The 21736-nt window shown below is 48.5% G+C and overlaps 1 protein-coding gene across 2 annotated transcripts; it reads left to right on the top strand.

The window, feature by feature from the left end:
* The first annotated feature begins 3783 nt into the window (after positions 1 to 3783).
* On the top strand, positions 3784 to 21479 carry ARF3 (ARF GTPase 3). Of its 2 annotated transcripts, none has more exons than XM_045801144.2 (5): positions 3784 to 3961; positions 16504 to 16744; positions 17563 to 17673; positions 17896 to 18020; positions 18545 to 21479. In XM_045801144.2, the coding sequence occupies exons 2-5, from the start codon at positions 16597 to 16599 to the stop codon at positions 18704 to 18706; spliced, it is 546 nt and encodes a 181-aa protein (XP_045657100.1). In that variant the 5' UTR covers positions 3784 to 3961; positions 16504 to 16596; the 3' UTR covers positions 18707 to 21479. The 2 variants fall into 2 exon arrangements, with proteins under 2 accessions (XP_045657100.1, XP_087711927.1); XM_087855801.1 differs by lacking the exon at positions 3784 to 3961 and adding an exon at positions 12517 to 12630.
* The last annotated feature ends 257 nt before the right edge of the window (positions 21480 to 21736 follow it).

The following is a 21736-nucleotide window of genomic DNA, read 5'->3' as shown; positions in this document are numbered from 1 at the left end:
GAGGGCCTGATAGGGAGTATGCAGTTGACCCTTGACCAACATCAGGGGGTCGGGGCAACACCCTCCCCACGCAGTCAAAAATCTGTGCATAACCTTTGATTCCCCCAAAACTTAACTACTTATAGCCTGCTGTTGACTGGAAGCCTTACCGGTAATAGAAATAGGCGATTAACAGATTAACACATACTTTGTATGCTATGTGTTTTATATACTGTGCTCTTACAATAAAACTAGAGAAAAGAAAATGTTATTGAGAAAATCATAAGATAAAATACATTTACAGTAGTGTAGGTATTTACTAAAAAAAAAAAAAAATCTGCGTATTAAGTGGACCTGCACTTCAAACCTGTGCTGTTCAAGGGTCAGCTGTATTAGGCTTGTGGATTTTGTCACAACTGCTCAACTCTGCCATCATTACTCAACTCTGTTGTTGTGGATCAAAAGTAGCCATAGACCACACATCAACAAATGGGTGTGGCCGTGTCCAATAAGGCTTAATTCACAAAAACCGACTGCAGATAAGATTAGGTTCTCTGACTGTACTTCATTGACACCTTGCTACACCACATGGTTACCTCTGTTCTGGAGATTTCAAGACCTGAACGTATCTCTACATTAAGCCCGAACGCAAAAGAGCAGGTGCTTTCCTTTATGGCATCAAGTCAGAGAACTTGGGAGGTAGATATAAGACAAATCAGAATGGGAAACATATAAAAGAGATTCCAGTGCTCAAAAAGGGAGTGTTTTGCTCTGGAAACCAGCAAAACCAGCATGCTTTCCTACTGAATTATTTGCATGTGTATTTGTGTCCTTCCTTATTCAGAGCTCTTCTGCATTTAATCTTAAAATAATTCCTTTATCTTTTAGGAGATAACCAAAACTAGAGAAAACAGGTTTTTTAAAATTACAATCTGTCTATTCCTAGCCCAGTATCTTTGAAAACAAACGATTTTCAATTCAGAAAAGGGACAGGCCTCAGGCATTTAGAACTTTACAAGTGACTAAATGTGTTTGGGGTTGCAAGATGGTGCCCCTAACAGGTCATCTCCTTGGCCAGGGAATGTAGAAATGGTTTTCTCCATTTCTCTAGGCAATAGATATATCTGCTACTTAAATTACCCTTAAAATCAGGTGATTTTGCTACTCAGGTAGCAAGGGCATTTTGAGGAATGTTGGGTTAGGCCAGTACTTTATGGCAAAATTTTATGTCCTGAATTTCCACTTGCGAATCCTGGGCTTGGAAATTTGACGGGAGCAGGAAGATATCTCATCCTTACTTGAGTCACTGACTGACCTGGTGTGTTTGGCGGTGTCAGGCAGAGAGGGGATGCAGCTAGAATGGACATAGGATATGAGAGAGAATAATGATCAGGAACATCCAGAATGGGAATTTCTCACGCTAAGAAAGAGGGAGGAGAATCTCCAATGGTAGTACAGCAAGAATATTTCAGCTTTTTCCTGTTTCCTTCCTCTGTATTCCCTTTGGCTCTCTCTCTTTCTAGCTTTCTCTTTCGTCAGACACACTCTGTGGCAAACTTAAGCCCCAAACCACAACCTTGAGAAATTCCAAATGGATTTTGTCAGCAAGGCCAACACCCCCCCACCCCTGCTCCCGGCACACGCACTGGGCTCAGACCCAGACCTGGGGTCAGTGAGGAGAGTGGGAGTGTGCAGCCCACAGAGCGGGTGGCTACAATTTCAGCTTTTACTTAGCTCCACTGGCAGTCAGAGGGAGGGAGAAAGACTGATGAACTGTAAGTGAGGCCTCTAGGCCTCCTTCAGCTCTGGATGAGCTCTTTTCCCTTCGCCTTTCAAGTTGTTGGGAAGCTGGGGAGTGGCGGTGGCTGGCTAATTGCCAGCTAGGCAGTGCCCCCCCATCTCTGCTCCTGTGGGAAAAACCCAGTGATGCTGCAGTGGACTCTAGACTCCAGACAGGTGAAGGACAGAAAGCCTGGGAGATTCTCCAGTCCAATTCGTCAGTTTATTTTATTTTATTTTATTTTATTTTATTTTATTTTATTGAGAAAGAGAGAGTGAGCACGGGGGGCGGGGCAGAGGGAGAGGGAGAAGCAGACTCCCCACTGAGCACGGAACCTGACAGATATGGGGCTCCATCCCAGGACCCCAGGATCCGAAGGTAGACACTTAACCATTTAACCGATTGAGCCACCCTGGCATGGCCCCATCCATCAGTTCTGACTCAAATGTCATGGTACTTGCTGCTAACCATATTAGGCTGTCACCATTTCTGTCCTTCTGTAACACCTGGGACCCAGCCTCAAGAGGATCTGAAGTCTCAGGCAGGAACACTGAATTTCTGCCTCCTGTCAGAATCTCAAAATGCAGGTTGGTGTGGTTGGGGCAGTGGTGTGGGGGGGTGCAAAGCATAATTTTGGTGGTTGGTGTGGGGACATAACTTGGTGGGGTGCACATTTTAGGAAAAGAAATGGAAACAGTAGTCATGTGGAAGTATCACAGTCCCTGATCCAAGATTCTGCAATAAAACTGAAGAAGTCTTCTGCTATTTGCAACACAGAGCTTAGCGGGGCAAAAGCCCTTAACAGCAACAGCCCAGGACATACACAACTCTCTTTGTTATAAACATGCTCCTTGTTAACCAGATTATCCATCCCTCACCATCTTAAATTAGGGTCCTCTTGGCTTCACATTCTAGGGTCATGTTATTCTCCACATTAGAATAAGAGAGAAAACAGACTGGGATAAGAGGAAGAGAGTGGTGAAGGTATACACCAGGGATTGATGGGGACGAGGGATAGACACGGTGTGGCTATCTACCAACCTGGTTCTCCTTGAAAGGGACAAGAAATAAGGCAAAAAAAACCCCAGAAAGGCAACAATTTTGGCTCAGGCCTTAGGGAAGAGCTATGTGTTCCCTTATACTGAAGAGAGAGGCCACTTAAAGAACCTTCTTCTGTTCTTAGTGTTGCTCGTGCCCTTCTTCTATCACAGCGGAGACTGTTCCAAGGCAGCTCTGCGTGTCTAGATCAGGCGCAGAAATGAGTGTAGGGGAAGTGGGGGTGGGCAGGAGTGGAGAAACATGGGTGTAAAATCTCTCATTTTCCTTGGGATACTAAAATTCATAGTCATCTAGTACACTCCCTCAAACCACACCTCTGAATATTAGGCTTCCACCGTTTGTCTTTCACTTTCCAACACTTTCTAACTGGACCAGAGTCCAGTTCTTTCCTCAGTCTCAAATTCATCACTCTCTCTCCTTTTCCTCATGGGGGAAAGGATCTCCTCATGATCTCCTGATTCAGACCCCTGAGTAACCTGGTCTTAGCTTGGGAGTAGTGAGTAGCAACAATGATGCAGCGAAGGCTCTCAGGGAGATGCATCTAGCCATGGTTAAGAAATAAAAATGTTGTCTGGAAGAATAGGGTGGGCCACAGCAAAGGCTCTTCGCTCATACCCTACTCCTGGCTTTGCCTCTCCACCCAGCCCCTTCCAGTATGGCCGGCACGCAGCTCCAGGCCTTAAATCGCAGGAATGGCCCCGGAGCTTGGGATTCTCACCTCAGTGCCCACTGCCTCATCCCCACTTCCCGGCTCCCGGCTCCCGCCTCCGCCGCCCGCAGCCTGCAGCCCCCATAACGGCCCCCGCCCAGGCTTCAGCTCCAGCACCCGGCTGCCTCTGCTGCAGCCGCTGCCATGGTGATGGATCTCGCGAGAACTGCCACTCGCTACCGCGCAGTTCTCGCGCGATCGGGGAGGTGGGAAGTATCCCGGTCTGGGGGTGGGGGTGCGCCGCACAGCTCCTGTCGCCGTCGCGGCTTCCGGTGCTAGGTGGAGGAAAGGAAGGAGGGAGCTGGGGAGCGGGGCCAGGGGAGCAGCCTTGCCGAAATCGGCTTGGGGGAGTCGGAGGGAGCGGAACCAGTGCCGAGCGGAACCTGCGGGGGCGGAGGCGGCGGCTGCGGCGGCGGAGCTGGGAGCAGGAACAGGTGAGGGGCTGGGGAAGGAAGGCGGGTCCCCGTAAAGGAGAGGCTCGGGGTGGGGGCTGAGGAGATATACCCCCCCTCCCTCCGGCATTGCCGGGCATGGAGCGGTGTGGTCCTTCCCACCCGAGAGCTCGGGGAGGGGGCGCCGGGCCAGTCTCTCGCCTGCCCCCACATTTGAAGGACGCGGAGCTGGGGTGGGGGTGGGGGGCACACATGAATTTGTGCTCTGCCTCGCACGCGGGGGCGACCCGGGCTGCAGTTGGGTTCCCCTCGCCTGCAGGAGGTGGGTTTACGAGGGGTCGGGGTTGAGGTGGGGGAAAAACAGTCCAGAGAGAGGTGATGCGGGGGCGGTGATGACTGTTTCGTATCCTTTTCCTGTTAAAGGGCTAGGGAATGCCGCTTTTTCCTACCCTCTCTTCTGCTCCACCTTAGTACTAGGAGACTAGAGCCTTGTAGCGGTGACACCCTGTACTCCCTTCATGGGGCAGGGGTGCATAGGGGGTTTAGGGATCAGTCGGCCAGGCAAGCTAGTGGGGCAACCCAGGGGCACTATTCCGGTAGAGGTTGCGCTTTGGGTCTTGGGAACCGCACGTTGGTCAGAGGGCAGCAGGTGGGGACCGGGAGGAGAAGAGGCAGAAGAGGGTGGGGGGATCAGATCTTGCTAGGAGAGGAGAGGTGGTGCCTTCCTCCCCCAGGCAGAGCGGGGGCGGTCTCACAGGAGGAGGGAGCAGCTTGTCGCTGGCTCTGAGTTTGTGTCTTCCAATCCGCTTTCTTTCTTTAGGAAATACCAGGATTCCCGGAACAGAAAATGGAGCCATTGCTTACACCAGTGTTTGAGGGAAGGAGGGGGAGGTGGAGTTCCCTGTTAACCCCGGCCACTTGCATAGCAAAGTGGTAGCTCCTCTTTTGGGGGAGTTCCCTTCTTTCTTGGTTGTATTACTGCCGCTCTCCGTCTGGCCAGGCCAGGAGGAGTGTGGGATGTGGTCAGGAGTGAGAAGAAATAGTGAGGTCATCCGGTTGAGGGAGAAGCGTAACTCAAAACCTGCCTCTGCTGCTGTTGGATTGGGTCACCCCTGGTCTATGGCATGAAAGTTTTATGGGTAGGAGATCTGCTGCAGGAGTCTGATTGCTTGGGTCCATGCAACAGGACAGAATCTAGTCTCTGCATACTTTTCTCCTCTGGCCTTAATCAGGTGGTGACCATCTTTGCTGCCATTTTGTCTTGAGCTTCTTGGGGTAAGTGTCTCCACTTGATATGACCGGAGTGGAGCAGTGAATTGGTTATTGCACATTAGACCTGAGTTTGAATAACATGTCTCTAAAAGCTCATTTTAAGAAAGAAGCTGATCCACCGAGGTCACCTTTTCACAGAATGAATCATTGACCTTGGATTTAGCTGGGAAGGGCCCCCTGTGTATCACATATTTACATACTTCCTGCCTACCAGCATAGAATTATTATTATTATTATTATTATTATTATTATTATTATTATTATTATTATTATTTTAAAGATCTTATTTATTAGAGAGAAAGCATGAGCAGGGGGAGAGGCAGAGGGAGAAGGAGGAGCAGGTTTCCCACTGAGCAGGGAGTCTGATGTGGGGTTTGATCCCAGGACCCTGGGATCGTGACCTGAGCTGAAGGCAGATGCTTAACTGACTGAACCACCCAGGCACCCCCCCAGGATAGAATTGTTACCTTGGGTCGTCAAAAATTTTATGTATAAGTCTTGTTTTTCCAAAGAGAGGAAACATTTTGATCTCAGGGATTGGATTTCATGTTGTGTCTCCCACAGTGCCTAATGCAAACAGTAGGCACTCAGGATGAATACAGGATGTGAATGGATAGGACTCAACAAGCTTTCTGACTACAGTTTAAGGAAAGAGAAAGAAACGGCTTGGCTGTCAGGGAGAGTGCCTGGAGATAGCTGAGTGTGAGGGTACAAAGTTTCTTATGCATTGTAATTAAGAAGTCTTGGTCTCTCCACCTTCCTAAGAAGCACAAAACAGGCATGGATAATGGAAACTAAGAACCCAAAAGAAAAATATTACTAGAACACAAAGTTATTATTTATCTGAAATCCCAGATCTCCTGCTTCCCCATTGTGGGCAAAGGGGTCTCCGTTACATGTTAAGTCCTTCAGAGTATTGTCAAAATTGGAATTCTGGAGATTATGGAGGAGAGAGCCAATGTGGGTATGTGGTGCCTGGCACAGAATTGGTGCTAGTGAATGGTAGCTGCTAATATTAAACGGAATGCAAGTGTAAAGGAGGGGTGACCGCAGGCTGGAAAGAGTGGAAGCGAAGTCTCAAGTGCACAGATGATCATATCGTGTGTGTTCATTTCTGCTACTCTCTTTCCCACTGGAGTCATAATAAGAGGAAATGGACTCAGAGGATAGTGGGTGGGATTTGTTGCTCAGAAGGAGGAACTTCTTTAAAACCAAGTTTGTTAAAGCTGAGTAAATAACGGGGAAGTTGTGGAATCTGCTTCCCCATACACCTTTAGAAATGGATGCCAAGTAGCCCGAGTCTCAAAGCGTATCACCGTTTTTGGCTCTCCTCACCATTTTTGTTGCAGGTCAATTTAGAGGCACTGTGGTATGGTTATTCAGAGTATTTGGAATCAGACAAAATTGGGTTCAAACCCTGCCTCTGCTAATTACTAGTTGTACGATTTTGGTGAAATTGTCCTCCCTTAGCTTCATTTTCCTCATCAGCAAAGAGCATGATAATGATGGTGCCTACTTCATAGTATTGGCCTGAGAATTTAAAGAGATAATATATGTAAAGTACTTAGCACTGTACAAAGCACATAGTAAGCCCCAAATAAGTGTTAGTTGCTATTAATAATCATCGTCATAATAGTAATAATGATATGAGCACTCAGGGCTGCCTTAAAGGAGAGGAAGTTGACAAAAGAATAACTTGCCGCCTGTGTAGAGGAATGATTGTTACCATGACTTTCTTTGCTGGTCGTAGGCTTATGAGCAATGAAATCTTTTTTCAGCATCGGCTTCACAGAGGCAGCTCCTGCTGCCTGAGTGGGAGGTGAAGCTGGAGCAAGGCAGGGGCCCTGAACCATCAACTTGATTGCAGGGTGAGGACGTGGGGGCTCAAGAATAGTGTTCATGTTAGAAGAGTCAGCATGATTGAAGTAATGGTTGACTTCTTCATACAAGAGCACTCTAATTGACCAAGGTCGGGGATTTAGGTTCCTGGGTCCCTTTATTTTAGGTCTCAGTCAGTATTTCAGCATCCTCCATTTCCTGGGCCACTCTTTTCATGTAGTCATATCTCCTTTAAATGTCTGCCCCTGAGTATGTTTCAGAATGTACTGTATTAAGGTTCAGAGTTGTGATATCTGTGTAATTCTATCTGCCGTACCTTTTCAACATCTGTTGCAAATATAGGTAGAGTGCCGGTAAAGCTTTTTGATAATGAAAGAAACAGGGAGCATTTGGAAGTTCCACAAATGTTCGAAGGCTTGCATTATAGTCTGGGAAAGAACTGATAGAGGTAGGGATTCCGTGAATGTTTTAGAGCTTTGCATTGGACTTCTACAAAGGATCTGCTGTGCCATATGGACCAGAAGGGACATGGCTCGGGATTTCACGGATCCACCATTATCACCATATTCCGAAAGAAAGGTGAGATGCCTGGGTATAGCAGATCTCATCGTACCCTTCAGCTCTTGCATTACTGCTGAGAGCCTGGTATAACCCTTCCTTTATGAGCTTTGACACTAGAGCGCAGGCATGGATGTTTAAACTTCAGCATGATTTAGGATGCAGGAGAACATTTGCTCTCTGTTGTAGTGGTTTTTGACCACGTCTTCCTCTTCTGTTAAAAGCAATTAAATGTTAAACCTTATATAAAATCTCATTTGAAGTCTAATACATTACATGGATAAGAATGGAGCTGCTCTGGTGGTAGTGTAGAGGGGAGGAGCATAATTAGAGCCTTTCATGTGGTTCCCCCCCCCCCCAAGCCTGTGAATCCCATCCAAGGAACCCTAGGACTCTGAGAATATAGTAACCATTTCTTGAGTTTGTCAGATACAGGAAAAAGATTAAGGATCACCTATAGAATACTGTCTTCCTCAGTCTCAGAAATACTTTACCACCATCAGTAGAACCGTACTCCTCAAAAGCAAGCACGTTAGTCACTAGCTACAGATTAGTCATGGTGCTGGGGACATGAAACATGAATAAGGCATGGTCCCTGCTGACAGGGGGCTCATAATTTAGTGCAGTACTTCCCTAACCTTTTGTCGTTATGGCATACACAGAACATGGTAATAGTGAGACAGACATAGTGCTTGCAACCTGAGATAACTGGCCCTTGGGCTCTAGCCGCCTTAAGCTCTTCCTAGCCATTCAGTACCAATGGGATGTATGGCAGACCTGTCATGCATTAAAGGCACATTATTTGGAAAGCAAAACAGACAAATGTGAACAAAACATACTATGGTAAGTCCTGGAGTAGGAGTGTGTTTGAGGTGCTAAAGGATCACAGATAACTCTTCTCCCCAGGCTAGGTAGTTCCCTGTTTTCTGAATCCTTAGACTGCTCTGCAATGGTGGGCCTTGTCTAAACCATAGCTTCCTGTGTCATTTGTTCACCAGCAGTTCCATCTTGACCTGTGAAGTGGGAACTTGACTGGGGCAAAGGTTTATTAGGGCTTTAGGCTGACTACTTATGGAATTTCAGTGCTTTTGTAATTAAGAAAGCATAGTGAAACATCAAAATAGTAGAATCCACAGGATTTAATGACCGATTAAATATAGGAAGGAAGAGTAGAAGAGTCAAAGATGATTCCCAGGTTTCTGGCTTGGGTGATCTGGTGGCAGTTCTTTAGCCAAGAAATACAAGAGGAACAGATCTGAGATTGAAGATAATTTGTTTTTATTTTTTATTTTTATTTTTTAAGAGATTTTATTTATTTGAGGGAGAGGGACAGAGCATGGCGGGGGGAGGCGGAGGGAGAGGGAGAAGCAGACTGCCCACTGAGCAGGGAGCCCAGTGCGGTGCTCTGTCCCAGGACCCCAGGATCATGACCTGAGCCTGAGCCACCCAGGCTCCCTGAAGATATTTGTTTTTAGATTAAACTTCAATTTTGAGGTGCTAAGGTATGAAGCTTAGGAGGAAGTTTGGGCTGAGTATTTGGGTATCGTCTGCACAGATGGTAACGTGGAGCCCTAAGAGAAACCAAGATCCAGGTGACAGCAGTTACTGGCTATCTACCCAAAGAGCCATTCTTTCCCTTCTTGCTTCTAACAGAATGCCTACTCTGTTCAGATATTGGGGTGGGGGGTATAAAGATACCCTTCCCCAGCCCTAGGGTATGAAAACTGATCAGCCTAAGGGATGTGGGCATTCCATTTCCCTTGCCAGTGACTGAGTCACAAATGGTCATGTACTGATTCTAGCCAATAAGATATGGGGAATGTCTGCTGGGAGCCTCTGGGAAAGTTTTCCTAAATCTTAAAAAAAGACATATGGCAACATTCTCTTGTCCAGCCTTTTTTTTTTTTTAAGATTTTATTTATTTTACAGAGACAGCCAGCGAGAGAGGGACACAAGCAGGGGGAGTGGGAGAGGAAGAAGCAGGCTCACAACGGAGGAGCCTGATGTGGGACTCGATCCCAGAACGCTGGGATCACGCCCTGAGCCGAAGGCAAACGCTTAACGGCTGCACCACGCAGGCGCCCCTCTTGTCCAGCCTTTAAATGTTGATGTAGAAGAATGAGATGCTGGAGTAATTCCAAGAGCGTGAAGAGACAGACATAGGAACTCTAGGATGTCAGAGCAGAAAAATGGAGAAAATTTGGGTCCCTAATAACACTGTAGAGCTGGTGGATTAAAAAAACAAGTGTTCTAGCTCTAGATTTCTGTGCGTGCGTGTGCGTGCGTGTGTGTGTATAGGGGAATATACGTAACACAATTTACCATTTTGATCATTTTTAAGTGCACAGTTCAGTGGCTATTAAGTACATTCACACTGTTGTGCCGCCATCACCACCATCCATTTCCGGAACTTTTTCGTCTTCCCAAACTGACGCTCTGTGATTGTTAGACCATAACCTGCATTTCTGCTCCCTCCAACCCCTGGCAGCCACCATTCTACCTCTGTCTCTGTGAATTGGACTAGGTGCTTCATATACATGGGCTCATACAATTTTGTCCTTTTGTGTCTAGCTTATTTGACCTAGACTTCAAGCTCTGTGCTTTAATAAATCTACAGGTGTGTCTTCTGTCTTTTGCAGCTGTTGCTACGCTGACTGATGTATCTAGGGAGACTGTGTACAGTGGAGCAGGAGAAAAGGCCAAAGGCAGAAACTTGGGGGCACATCAGCATTTAAAGCAGCGGGCAAAAACAGAGGCCAGGAAAGAGAGTAAGAAGCAACCAGAGGGGCCAAAAGGACATCAAGACAATGAGACATCATAGACACCAAAGAGGGAAAAAACATTTTAAAAAAAGGGAGAAAGGTCAAAGGCTGTAGAAAGGACAAATTAAAATAAGGCCTGAAAGGGGCGCCTAAGTGGCTCCGTCAGTTAAGTCCGACTCTTGGTTTTGGCTCAGGTCATGATCTCGGGGGTGAGATTGAGCTTCACTGTGGCTCTGCGCTCAGTGTGGAATCTGCTCGAGATTCTCTCCCCCTCCTCTCCCTCTCCCTTTGCTGATTAGCGTGTGCGATTGTACTCTCTAACTCTCTCAAATAAACAAATAAAATCTTAAAAAAAATAAGGCCTGAGAGATACCTATTAGACTTAGATACTAGGCATTTGATGATATTCTTACAAATTAGAAAACATATCTAGCTAAAATTAGGTTCCACTTAACAAATAACAGTGTTTAGGCTCAGGCCAGAATCATTATGCCAGTTTCCCTTCTAGTCTGAGATGACTCCAGTACAGGAGAACCTGAACGGAGGCCACATTATCAAGCAAAGAAGGATCCTAACTTACGCTGTCTGATTGGAGAGACCCAAACACCTGGGAAGGGTCTGGCTTTTCGCATGGACAGCCCTTTTCCCGTGGACAATGAGCAAGTGAGTCAGAACAGAGAACCAGGTCTGTTCCAGAATAGGTGGCCAGATAAAAAAGTGACTAGATAAAAACTAGACTCATTTGTCTTTGGAACATTCCGTGGCACCGCCCTCTAACCGAAGCTTTCAGCTTGCCCTATTCTTAGAAACTGACCAGCTTACAACCGTTCCATCTCCTGATAGTCCATGGCTGCTCCAGTGCCTCTAGCTATAGCCTTGAATATTCAGAGCACTATGCTTTCTTGTTTTAACATTTTTTAAATTAATTTTAAAGATTTTATGTACTTATTTGAGAGCGAGTGCGCACAAGGCAGGGGAGAGGGAGAAGCAGACGCCCTGCTGAGCAGGGAGCCTGATGATGCGGGGCTCAGTCCCAGGACTCCAGAATCATGACCTGAGCCTAAGGCAGACACTTAACTGACTGAGCCACCCAGGCGCCCTGTTTTGATGTTTCAAATCTGTCTTCGTTTTTATTACCACCTGTGGTTAAGAACTTTAGATTTCTCAGCTGTATTACTGTACCTCCCACATGGTCTCTCTGCCTCAAGTCTTTTCCCCTTTTAATTTATACCCTAAATGACTGCCAGAATGGTCTTTTTTTTTTTTTTTTTTTTTTTTTAGCAAGCTTTACGCCCAACATGGGGCTTGAACTCACAACCCTGAGATCAAAGTTGGATCCTCTACTCACTGAGTCAGCCAGGTGCTCAGAAAGAATGGTCTTTCTAAAGCACATACTTGATCACGTTACTCAGTGTGGCCTTTATGGCCCTTCACGATCTAGTCCCTTCTTATCTCTCCAGTGTCGTCACTTCCTTTTACTCCCCATGCGGCACCCACATAAACTGACTCCCACCTGCACCTGGCTTTGGCTAGTAAAAAGTGCTGTCTCTCACTCAGGGCTTTATGCCTTGGACACACTGTTCCCTCTCCCCCACCCCCTCTTCTTTATTGTTTGATTACTTCCTATTCTTCCATCAGGAGTCAGCTCAGGGGTGACCTGAGAATCATGTCTGGGAATTGCCCTTTAGCCCTCAGTCTTGATTAGCTGCTCCAGGTTTCTGTCCCCATAATACTTCGTGTTTATTCCACTCTTACCCTCGTGCAGTTTTGTAATTGTTTGCTAGTCTTTCCCACTGACAGAGTTTCATGGAGGCAGAAGTTGTCTTCCTCACTGTATCCCTAGTTCTGTATACTCAGTAAGTGCTTAGTGAACGAATGGAAGCTGACATCAGAAGCTGTTTCTCGGCTTTGGGAAATCTCTGAGCCCAGTAGAAGTCATTGAGATATTAATCTAGGAGTTCTTGTGTGCTTGTGATTACCGTGCTCTTGAGACAAAAACTTGGAAAGTTTATAGAGGTCACAAGCCAGCTGTGCTAAGGAAACTAAATACAGGCAGACCCTGCTTTTGTTTCCTTACGTTTTATTGGTCTGCTCCACTGGCTGTACTAAAAATAGCATCTCTATTAGTGATATCTCAATGTGAAAATTATCTGGGAACAAAGCTGCTTTTAGTGCTCCCTGCCTGGCAGCAGAGGGCTGGGGAGACCTTGGTCTTCCTTTCCCTGGACCCATGCAGCCTGAAGACGAGGAGGTGGTGCTAGATCAGAAGTCCCCTCAGAGGTAGGTGTCGTGGGATGCAAGCCCGAGTCAGCCACCAGAGTCAGGTGGGGGGAGTTGTGTGTGGCACACTGAGTATGACTCTCCGAACCGCTTGGAGAGTGAGGCAGGCATGTTCCTGCAGCACACACAGCCAGGATGGCTGAGCGGTCCCAGCAACAGCCTGCCTCTCCCGGGGGGGTGGGAGGATGGGCTTGGGGGCAGTAAGTCGTCAGTGAGGACATCCTCAGATGAAGCCTAAATCAGGCAATGTGCTAGATTGAACTCCTGCAGTGTTCCACACAGATTGTACTGGAACACACTCTTAAGAGCTCTTGGTATTTGTACCACTGATGACACAGTTTGTGACTGTAAAATAGAATGTTGAGATATACTTTTTTAAAAATAGGGATATTGCTGTAGTCCATTTTTCATCCTAAGCCACTCATCTTCAGCTTTAACTGCTGATTCCTGGTTTCTCACAGCCCATGGAACCCTGGCATTTTGCCCTATCGACACAGGAGTGCCATCTGTAGTAAAAGAGAGTAACTATAGGCTGTACTGTACATAGGGAAACAATCCAGGGTTTATGTGTTTTTTTGCCATTCTGCTTCCCAGAGCTTTTTCTAGGAGTGCATTGTGGGTGAAAGTGAAAATCGGCTATGTAACCCAAGATTTGTGTTCATGACACAAAGCTGAAAGTTGCCCCCTTCCTCGTGGCAGAGGCAGAATGCTATCCAGTAACAGGGACAGAGAAAGCCAGGACAAGAAAACGAACCCCTGCTTTGGAATGCTCATCTGAGTCCAGCTCCTGATTATATTAAAGAGGAGTCAAAATGTCCACTAATTTCAAGGCGTGGTGCTGCCCCCAGAGGACACACACGCAGTGACTATGTGGGCATTTCATCAGTTATCCATCAGGCCCACTGCGTATTAAATGGCAAGAGAAAATTCCACTGATTTTAGTCCTCTAGTCCTTTTGTGGTGTTTCCAAACCAGTCTTGGGGTCAGCTATGGCGTGAAAAATGGCCAAGAATTGAGAGGGTATCTGAGAAACCATCTGTGCATTACACAGAGATACCAAGTACTGCGAGGGGAAAAGAAATGATACAAGGACATCCTCAGAGCAGGCTTAAATCAGCCCGTGTGCTTGGTTGAACTCCTGTAGTGGGCTTGGCACTGGGAGTGGGGACAGATCCAAAATAAATAAAAGGCATAGTCCTTGCCCATGGAGAATACAGTTAAACTGTAGAGACAGTAAATGTACAGACTTCTCAGAGAAACAGCTCCACGAGGTAGTAAGTGCCACATGAGTGGCTCAGATAATTCAGGGACCTGCCGGGAAAGAGAAATAAGTGTAACACTGGGATCAGCTTTTGAACCAAGACGTTAGCATGCTAGCTTAGCAAAGAAACAAACCAAAGGACAGCGTGTGCATGTTTTGGGGCGAGGGCTATTTTTCAGCCACTCACGGTTGGTAATCCTTTGATCAGCAGTCGGCTCATTCATGAAGGGCAGCAAGATAAATGCGTGGTATAAATTCAATTCAGAACCTGGGCCAGAGCCTATTACCAAAGCCTTAAAGCAAAGTATCATCTAAAGCTGGAGAAGAGGAGACCTGAGTAGGAAACAAGATAAAGACTAGGAAGACTTGGGGAAGGTTTAAATTTCTGGAGGTGAGGGTGGCAGAACCAGAAGTCTGACTACTCCAGATTGCCAGGGTTGATGGAATCTGACCTTATTAGCTGGGCAGATGTCCCCTCCTGCCTGGGGATCCTCCAGGATCTGTCTGCCTGGGTGGGTTTAGGCAGGATGGGCAGGAAGGGTGGCTAGTGGGCGACTTGGCTGAAGTTGAGCCCTAAGGTGGAGCCAGGTCCTCTCCCTGGGGTGTGAGCCTCTCGGTCAGGGTCAGGGCTCATCTGAGGAACCTACCAGGAGTACCACGCCTGGCTCATTAGTGGATGTCTGGGAAGGCCTTTGAAGATGAAACACTCCATAACACTCATTGTTTCTGTGTTTTGGACAAACTAGTACTTTGGTCTCCAGGGGCTGTCGATCTGGCTCCTTTGTACTAGTCTGGAATTTGCTGCAAACTGAGGGGAGTAGGAAACAAACAAACAAAACTGAAATAGTTTTTGAGAAAACAGCTCAACTCGCACTAAGCCCCCGTGCTTTAGCCTGTAAATCAGATTCCTCCCCATCCACCTTTCACAGTCTTGGGTTTGGGTGCACTCTGTCTTGACCTGTTCCTTCGCCTGCTGGGTTTGGGGTGTGTGTGTCTGTGCCTCTGGTTCCCAGACTCTGTAGAGAATGCCAGCAGCTGGCATATGGTGATTGCTGAATAAGCTGCCCGCTGACGCATGTCTCCCGCGGGCACAGAGAACTGGCTGCCATGGGCGATTCTGAACGCCTATTTCATTGTCTCAGAGATGCATTTCTGTGGTTGTCCTGTGCCATAGAGAAGGGAGGGAAAAGGAGAGGGAATGAGTGACTCTAGGATTCTGTCTTTTGGAGGCAGTGGGTGGGGTGGGAAGATGGACGTTTTGTACCTTCATAGTGCTTCTTACCGCCATCTTCATTTTTCCAGCAGATATTTGTTCAGATCCTAGCTGCTCAGTAAGGTCACTGTTAGACCCTGGGAGTTTTAGTTCGTTCGTTCAACTGCTGTGTACCAGGCACTATTCGAGGTACCGGGAACACAGCAGTGAGCACAGTAGATAAGGAGCTGACATTGTAGTGGGAGAAAAACAGTACAACAAGAAACAAATGTGTGATGTGTCTGATAATGATAAATGCTATGAAGAAAAACGAAGTGGGATAAATGGGGTAAAAAGAGTGATGTGCGTGTATTAGAGGTGGTTGTGAAAGGCCTCTTTGATAAGGTGATATTCAAATGGATACCTGAAGGAAGTGAGGGAATACTCCATGAAGGTTATCTGGGAGACAAGCATTCAGGGCAGAGCGAATAGCAAGTACAAAAGCTTTGAGGCAGGAAAGTGTTGGGAGTTAAAGTGGAGTAAGCCAAGGGAAGAGTAGTAGGAGATCTGAGAGGAACAGGGGCATGCAGATCGTGCAGGACCTTGTAAGCCACGATATGGCTTTGGATTTTACTGAAAGGGAGACAGGAAGCCAAGAGAGGGTTTTAAACAGAGAAGCAGCATGACCTGATTTTGGTTTTAAAAGTAGTCTGGCTGCTGTGTGGAGAATAGACTGAAGGGGGTTGAGGAGGAGGCAGGGAATGAGGTGACTGCCTCATTGCAGGTGAGAATGTGGAGAAGCTGTCCTTGGATGGGCCACGATGAGCCTAGGAATGAGAGGTAGCGTCGGTACACTGTTGTATGAACAGGGCGCAATTTTCACCTTATTTCTTCCTGATTAATTTTGGTGTGTGGAAGGAAGGTGGAATCGCAGACATATAGAAAGGGAAGAAGTGGAGTCTCTTGATTGGAGCGTAGACCTTGGGAACCTGGCAAGCCCAAACCTTGTCAGGAGTCACAAAGAGCCACTCCTCATTCTGCTCCCTCCTCTCCCAGCCTTTCCAGGAGTCTCAGGGTAAGGTTGGGGGAGGGAGGGGCATTAATGGTCTTGCAAGGCCCTGTATGGTACAGAGTGTTAGAACTGAAGGAACTTCAGAAGTCCTCTAGTTCAGTCCCCTCCATTTATAGGGGCAGATATGGCTGGGTAGAATAACTCGTCCAAAGTCACACAGGTACATTGTGGCAGAGCGGGGGTCCTGAGTGTTCACGGCTTTGTCTGCGCTCCCAAAGACTCAGGATGTGTCTGAGTGGGACTTGATCTTCATAGCTTGTTTTGAACTCCAGCCATGACTTTGGCAAATCCCATTTACACGAAATTCTGACTAGCAGATGGTGGTAATGTGTTTGTTTCTTTGCCTAGCATCGAGTTCTCCATACCAGGGACCAGGCCAAAACCAGACTGCCACTGCTCCCACTTGAGCCGTCCTGTCTTCAGAAAGTGGTTGCTGTGATCATGGGTAATATCTTTGGGAACCTTCTGAAGAGCCTGATTGGGAAGAAGGAGATGCGCATCCTGATGGTGGGCCTGGACGCCGCAGGAAAGACCACCATCCTGTATAAGCTGAAACTGGGGGAGATCGTCACCACCATCCCCACCATTGGTAAGGGCACAGCTTAATGTAGGCTTTCGTGCCAACAGCTGGGTCAGGCAGGGGGCCTATTCCTAGATCCCCCACCTGGCCACCAGGCAAGTCCATGCAACTTGGGGGGATTCAGGGAAGGATGGTTATTTAACTTACTAGCAGGTGCTGGGGCTGCCATTTGCCCACCTACCCGGGCCCTCTCTGATGCGGGAACTTCCGCAGCCTGGCACTGAACAGCTGCCCTCAGGCACTGAGCTGGTTTGTTCTCTGTGTTGTTTGGAAAGCGGGTGAAAGGCTTTGATGTTCCTGCCAGAGGCCAGGAGTTGTTTCAGTTTAGATCCTCAGTGGCCCTGATCCTGGTTAAGACCTGCCTGTGGGAGGGAGAACGTTTGCCTTATAGATGGGGCTCCAGGTCGTTTGTCCGCTGGTTCTGCATTTGGGGCTCCAGGATTACAGCTCACTTTTTCTTCGCTGTGTTTCCCAGGCCCTACATTTTAGCTGCAGCAGGCTCTGATGGCTGAGGTACAGGAGTGGGGCTGAGTCATTTCTTTGCAGGAGGGAAAGGCAAAGACAGAATGAGCAGAGAAGGTTAGCTCATGTTACCAAGGAGATTGTGAACCTCCTGACTGGCCCTCCTCATCCTCTTCCACTTTTTCTCTAAGGTTTTCTTTTTGGCCTTTAGGCTACCAGGTGAGGGAATACTAGGCCATGAGGAAGCCTTAGCTGTCTTTCCTTTGCTAGGATCAGGGCCTTCCTGGGGGAAACAGAGACCACTGGGGTATTGTTTGCAGGCCTGGTGTTTGAGGCCAAGAGGCCATTGTCTGTTTTTTCCAAAGGGTTCAACGTGGAGACAGTGGAATACAAGAATATCAGCTTCACAGTTTGGGATGTGGGTGGCCAGGACAAGATTCGACCTCTCTGGAGACACTACTTCCAGAACACCCAAGGTATGGCATATGAATTGCCCAGCTTGGCATGGGTTGGTTAGGTGTGGCTGTCATTCTTGGCTATGGGCAGCCAATCCTTGCCCTGCCACAGCTCCTAGGGGTGGGAGAACAGGAGGAAAGGGAGCAGATGTTTGGAGGGTGTACCGAGGGTGTTGTCTTTCAGTGGTAGGGATGAGGGGAGTTCATCTGCTCTCTTACGCAGCCCATGCTCTGCTTCCGTAGGGTTGATATTTGTGGTCGACAGCAATGATCGGGAGCGAGTAAATGAGGCCCGGGAGGAGCTGATGAGGATGCTGGCAGAGGATGAGCTCCGGGATGCAGTGCTCCTTGTCTTCGCAAACAAACAGGTGAGGTTTCTCCCCACCCCTGGATTGGAGAGAGGTCAGCCTGGCTGTGGAAATCATGGGTGTTGGGGCTCCTTGTAGGAAGTGTGGGGAATATGATTAGCTGGCTTCTTTATGTTCCTCTTCTTGTCCCCTACCCAGCGCTAATCAGCAACACTTCTGTCCTCAGGGATTGGTGTGGTAGATAGCTCAAATCCCTTCTTCATCTTCCTTGTTGTCTCCTTTAGTGGAACTGCCCTCACTCCTACAGGCAGGCAGACCTGATTCTTTGCGCAGTCTGAATCACTTCTTCACTTCCCTACCAACCCCATATTTGGTTTGCCCCTCCCCAGTGGAATGACCTTTAGCGCCTTGGATCTGTGGTTGTGGGATGATTAAATCCAGAGCAGCTCTTTAGGACCTTGTTCTGGTTCCTACAATGAGGGAGGAGGAGAGGGAGCTGGTACACATCTCTTTGGTCGATGGGTGCTCTAGAAGCCTTTGAAAGACCCTGAGCCTCCTTTTTGTGTGTCTCCCTCGTGCTCCAGGATTTGCCTAATGCTATGAACGCTGCTGAGATCACAGACAAGTTGGGCCTGCATTCCCTGCGTCACCGCAACTGGTACATTCAGGCCACCTGTGCCACCAGCGGGGACGGGCTGTACGAAGGCCTGGACTGGCTGGCCAATCAGCTCAAAAACAAGAAGTGAGAGCCAGGCAGCCCTGTCCGACCACCCCACCCACCCCTGACACACCTCCTGTCTCCCTGCCCCAGCCCTGCCCCTTCCTTCCCATTGCCAGTGTGGCCAGGGCCCTGGGTATCATGTCCGCATGCCCAACAAGAGCCTTGCCTCCCCTGCCTCCCCTCCTCTCCCCTGTCCATGACCAGTCCCCAGTTGCTGTCCTGATGATGAATCATTCCAATTTATCGGATTTAAAACAAAAACAAGGTTGTTATGGTTTCATGGGTGGCCCCCCCATCCTCTGGGGTTTGGGAGGTGGGGTGGGGTATCCTCTCCGTTCGCTTCGTTTGGCTCTGGTTGCTGTGCTCTTGGCATCTCAGTCCCTTCCCTCTCCCCACAGGTTCCTCTCCTACTCCCCATCTTCCTTTGCCACTCTCTCCCTGTTCTACATGGAAATTGCACGGGCCTCTCTCTGTGTGTGCGTGCATGTGTGCGCGTGTAAATACATGTATAGAGAGATATATATACAGGGGCCAGGGAGAAGGGTGGAGGGGTGGAGTGCAGCTGGGTGCTGGGAGCCAGATCACTGCCCACTCCAGCCTATCACCTGCCTCTCCCATGCTGGTGAGATAAAGGGAAGAAGGTAGAGGGAAGGCTGCCCCAGTCTTGCACTGGTTCCTCTCCTCTCTGCAGGTAGGTTTTTCTGGATGATAGGACGGATGATGGATTTTCCACCACCATCTTCCTTGTACCTCTCTCTCCACCCCGCTCAGGGCAGGGGGTGGTGTTTATCTCTAGATGACTGTTCCCAGGGAGATGCCATTGTGCCCTGCCTTGTTAGTGGGTAGGAGAGACGAGCCCACTCACTCTTACCAGCCCGGTGTTCAGCTGATCCTTCCCTCATGCTTAGATCTGTTCCTCGGGAGCTTGTGAGGAAGACGGGGGGAGCAAGACCTTGGGGCGTGTTTGGGATCCAGGGCACTGGAGGGTGGGCCTCAGGTTTTCCATCTTCATCCTCTTGTGTTATTAGGAGAAGTCAAGGCATGGATCAGTCTGTTCCTGCCTTCCCGTGCCCCCCCTTCCTTATCTTCTGATCTTGGGGACTGGGTGGTTCATCTGTCCTTCGTCAGAAGTTTCCTCACCCTAGTAGTCCTGCTGACCTGACCAGGGCTGGCTGGGTGGTTAAATGGGGAGCAGGGGAGTGGGGGTGACATAGCAGACCTCAGTTTCAATTCCCCTATTCTCCACTTCTTTCTTTTTCTAGTCCAGGATGTGCTGAAGGCTGAAAATTTTCTATTCTGTTTCTAGACCCTCAGACTATCCTGCTGTCCCTCCTCACTCCATCCCAGCAGTTTTCTCCTGCCCATTTCAGCCACTTCCCATGAATCAATTTGAGGGTTGGAGTGGAGGAAATTAAAACTCTGAAGTAGTTGTTGGTGCTGGTGGGATGCAGTGGTCTTCAGCGTCCTCCCACTATTATCATGTAGTTGTTCAGAAGCTGCTGCTACTGCGTCTCTCTGTATAGGGGGCGCTTGTCCCTGAGGTCCTGGCCCGGGTCCTGACTTTGCGGTTTCTGTGAAGCCGTGGCTTTTCTGTGGGCTCCTGTGTGTGCTGGCTGCGCCCTGAGCTCCAAAATGGCCGCCCATAACCTTTCTGCTATGGTCAGGGCCCAGGCCCCCCCGCCCTCCCCCCCAGCATGCCTGAGGGACCCCTTCCCAGAAGGACTGTCCCAAGCCCCACCCCATGGGGCCAGGCTTCCTGCCACCTTTGTCTGCACAGGCAGATCAGCACCCCCACCCTACCCCAGGTCGAACTGTGAAAGAGAGGTTCCAGGGGTGTCTCCCTCAGTGCCAGTTCCTTAGTGATGTACTATTTACACAAGATGCAGTGGGAGTGTGCAGGTCTCCTGATCTCTAGGCCTGTGTGTGTGTGTGTGTGTGTGTGTGTGTGTATTTGGTGGCAGGGGTGAGGGGAGAGGTGTGCTGGAGCTTCTAGTTCATTTTAACACGTATTCACTCCCCTGACCCCACGGATGCTTCCCTCCACCGCTTTCCTTTGCCTCCGCCTCCTCATTATTTTGCTCCTGCTCCTGTGGCCTCTCCCTTCCTGAACTCTTTCCTTTGCCTTCTCAATTCATTCACTGCTGTTGCCTCTGTCTCCCCTTTCCTTGTTTCGTTCCTACTTAGGATTCCCCACTTTTGGTCTTTGCAGTAGCTGAGGATTTTGCCTCTTCTCCTGCCTCCCAGTCTGACACCCCCCCAAGTTAGATGGCAGTCCCAGTTAGGTTTTTCTTATTTAAGGCCCACCCCTACCTTGTTTTGGGGGGCTCCTGCGACGAGTGGGCCTGAGGGTGTTAGGGAAGCAGCCTTGGAGGTTGCCTCGGTGCTGCTCAAGGATCCATCCAGCAGGGGGCAGTAAGCGATCTTGATAGTATCCCTGGCTGCTAGGCCCTTGGCAGGGCTGGTCCTTTCGACATTCCCATTCTCCTAAAAGCTCTTTTTGGATTGGGTTCTCATTCCATTTCTGCCTGCTCCCTCCCACACTCTCCTCTGGTAGATTTAATTTTATGTTTTCCTTTGTTACAGCCTTTTCCCCCTAGAGAGTCCCCTCTGCCCCCTTCGCCTCCAAAGTTTGTTTTGTGGTGTTACAATGGTAACTGCAGTTCTGGTTTTTCTCTTCTTTTTTTCTCCTCTGGAATGTAGACTGTATATGTTTAATAACTCACCTTCTCTCTCCTTGCCCAAAATGTGGGACACGCGATGACTGTGACCCTGGTTGGAAATTAAACTTGTTTTATGCAGCTTTGGAGCAGACCTTCATCCTTGATGTGCAGCAGCCATGGGACAGTATTTTAATGGTGAGGGTAGTTCTGTCTCTGGTCCCTCTGTCTAGACTGCTCCTTCTCTCAGCAGAGGGGTAAAGGTACACTTGACAGGCGGAGAGCGAGGTTATGGAGGAACTTAGGCTTCGTTCTGCACTGCTTACTACTTTCCATCATGCTCTGGAGGAGAGCTTGAATGAATTGGGCGCCAGGATGTGAGGGCTTCGTGACTTTGC

The sequence above is a fragment of the Ursus americanus genome, chromosome 25, assembly GCF_024610735.1.
Source record: "Ursus americanus isolate L20-20 chromosome 25, mUrsAme1.1.p, whole genome shotgun sequence".
In the NCBI taxonomy this organism is placed as follows: domain Eukaryota; kingdom Metazoa; phylum Chordata; class Mammalia; order Carnivora; family Ursidae; genus Ursus; species Ursus americanus.
This window is presented reverse-complemented; position numbering and strand designations above follow the sequence as displayed.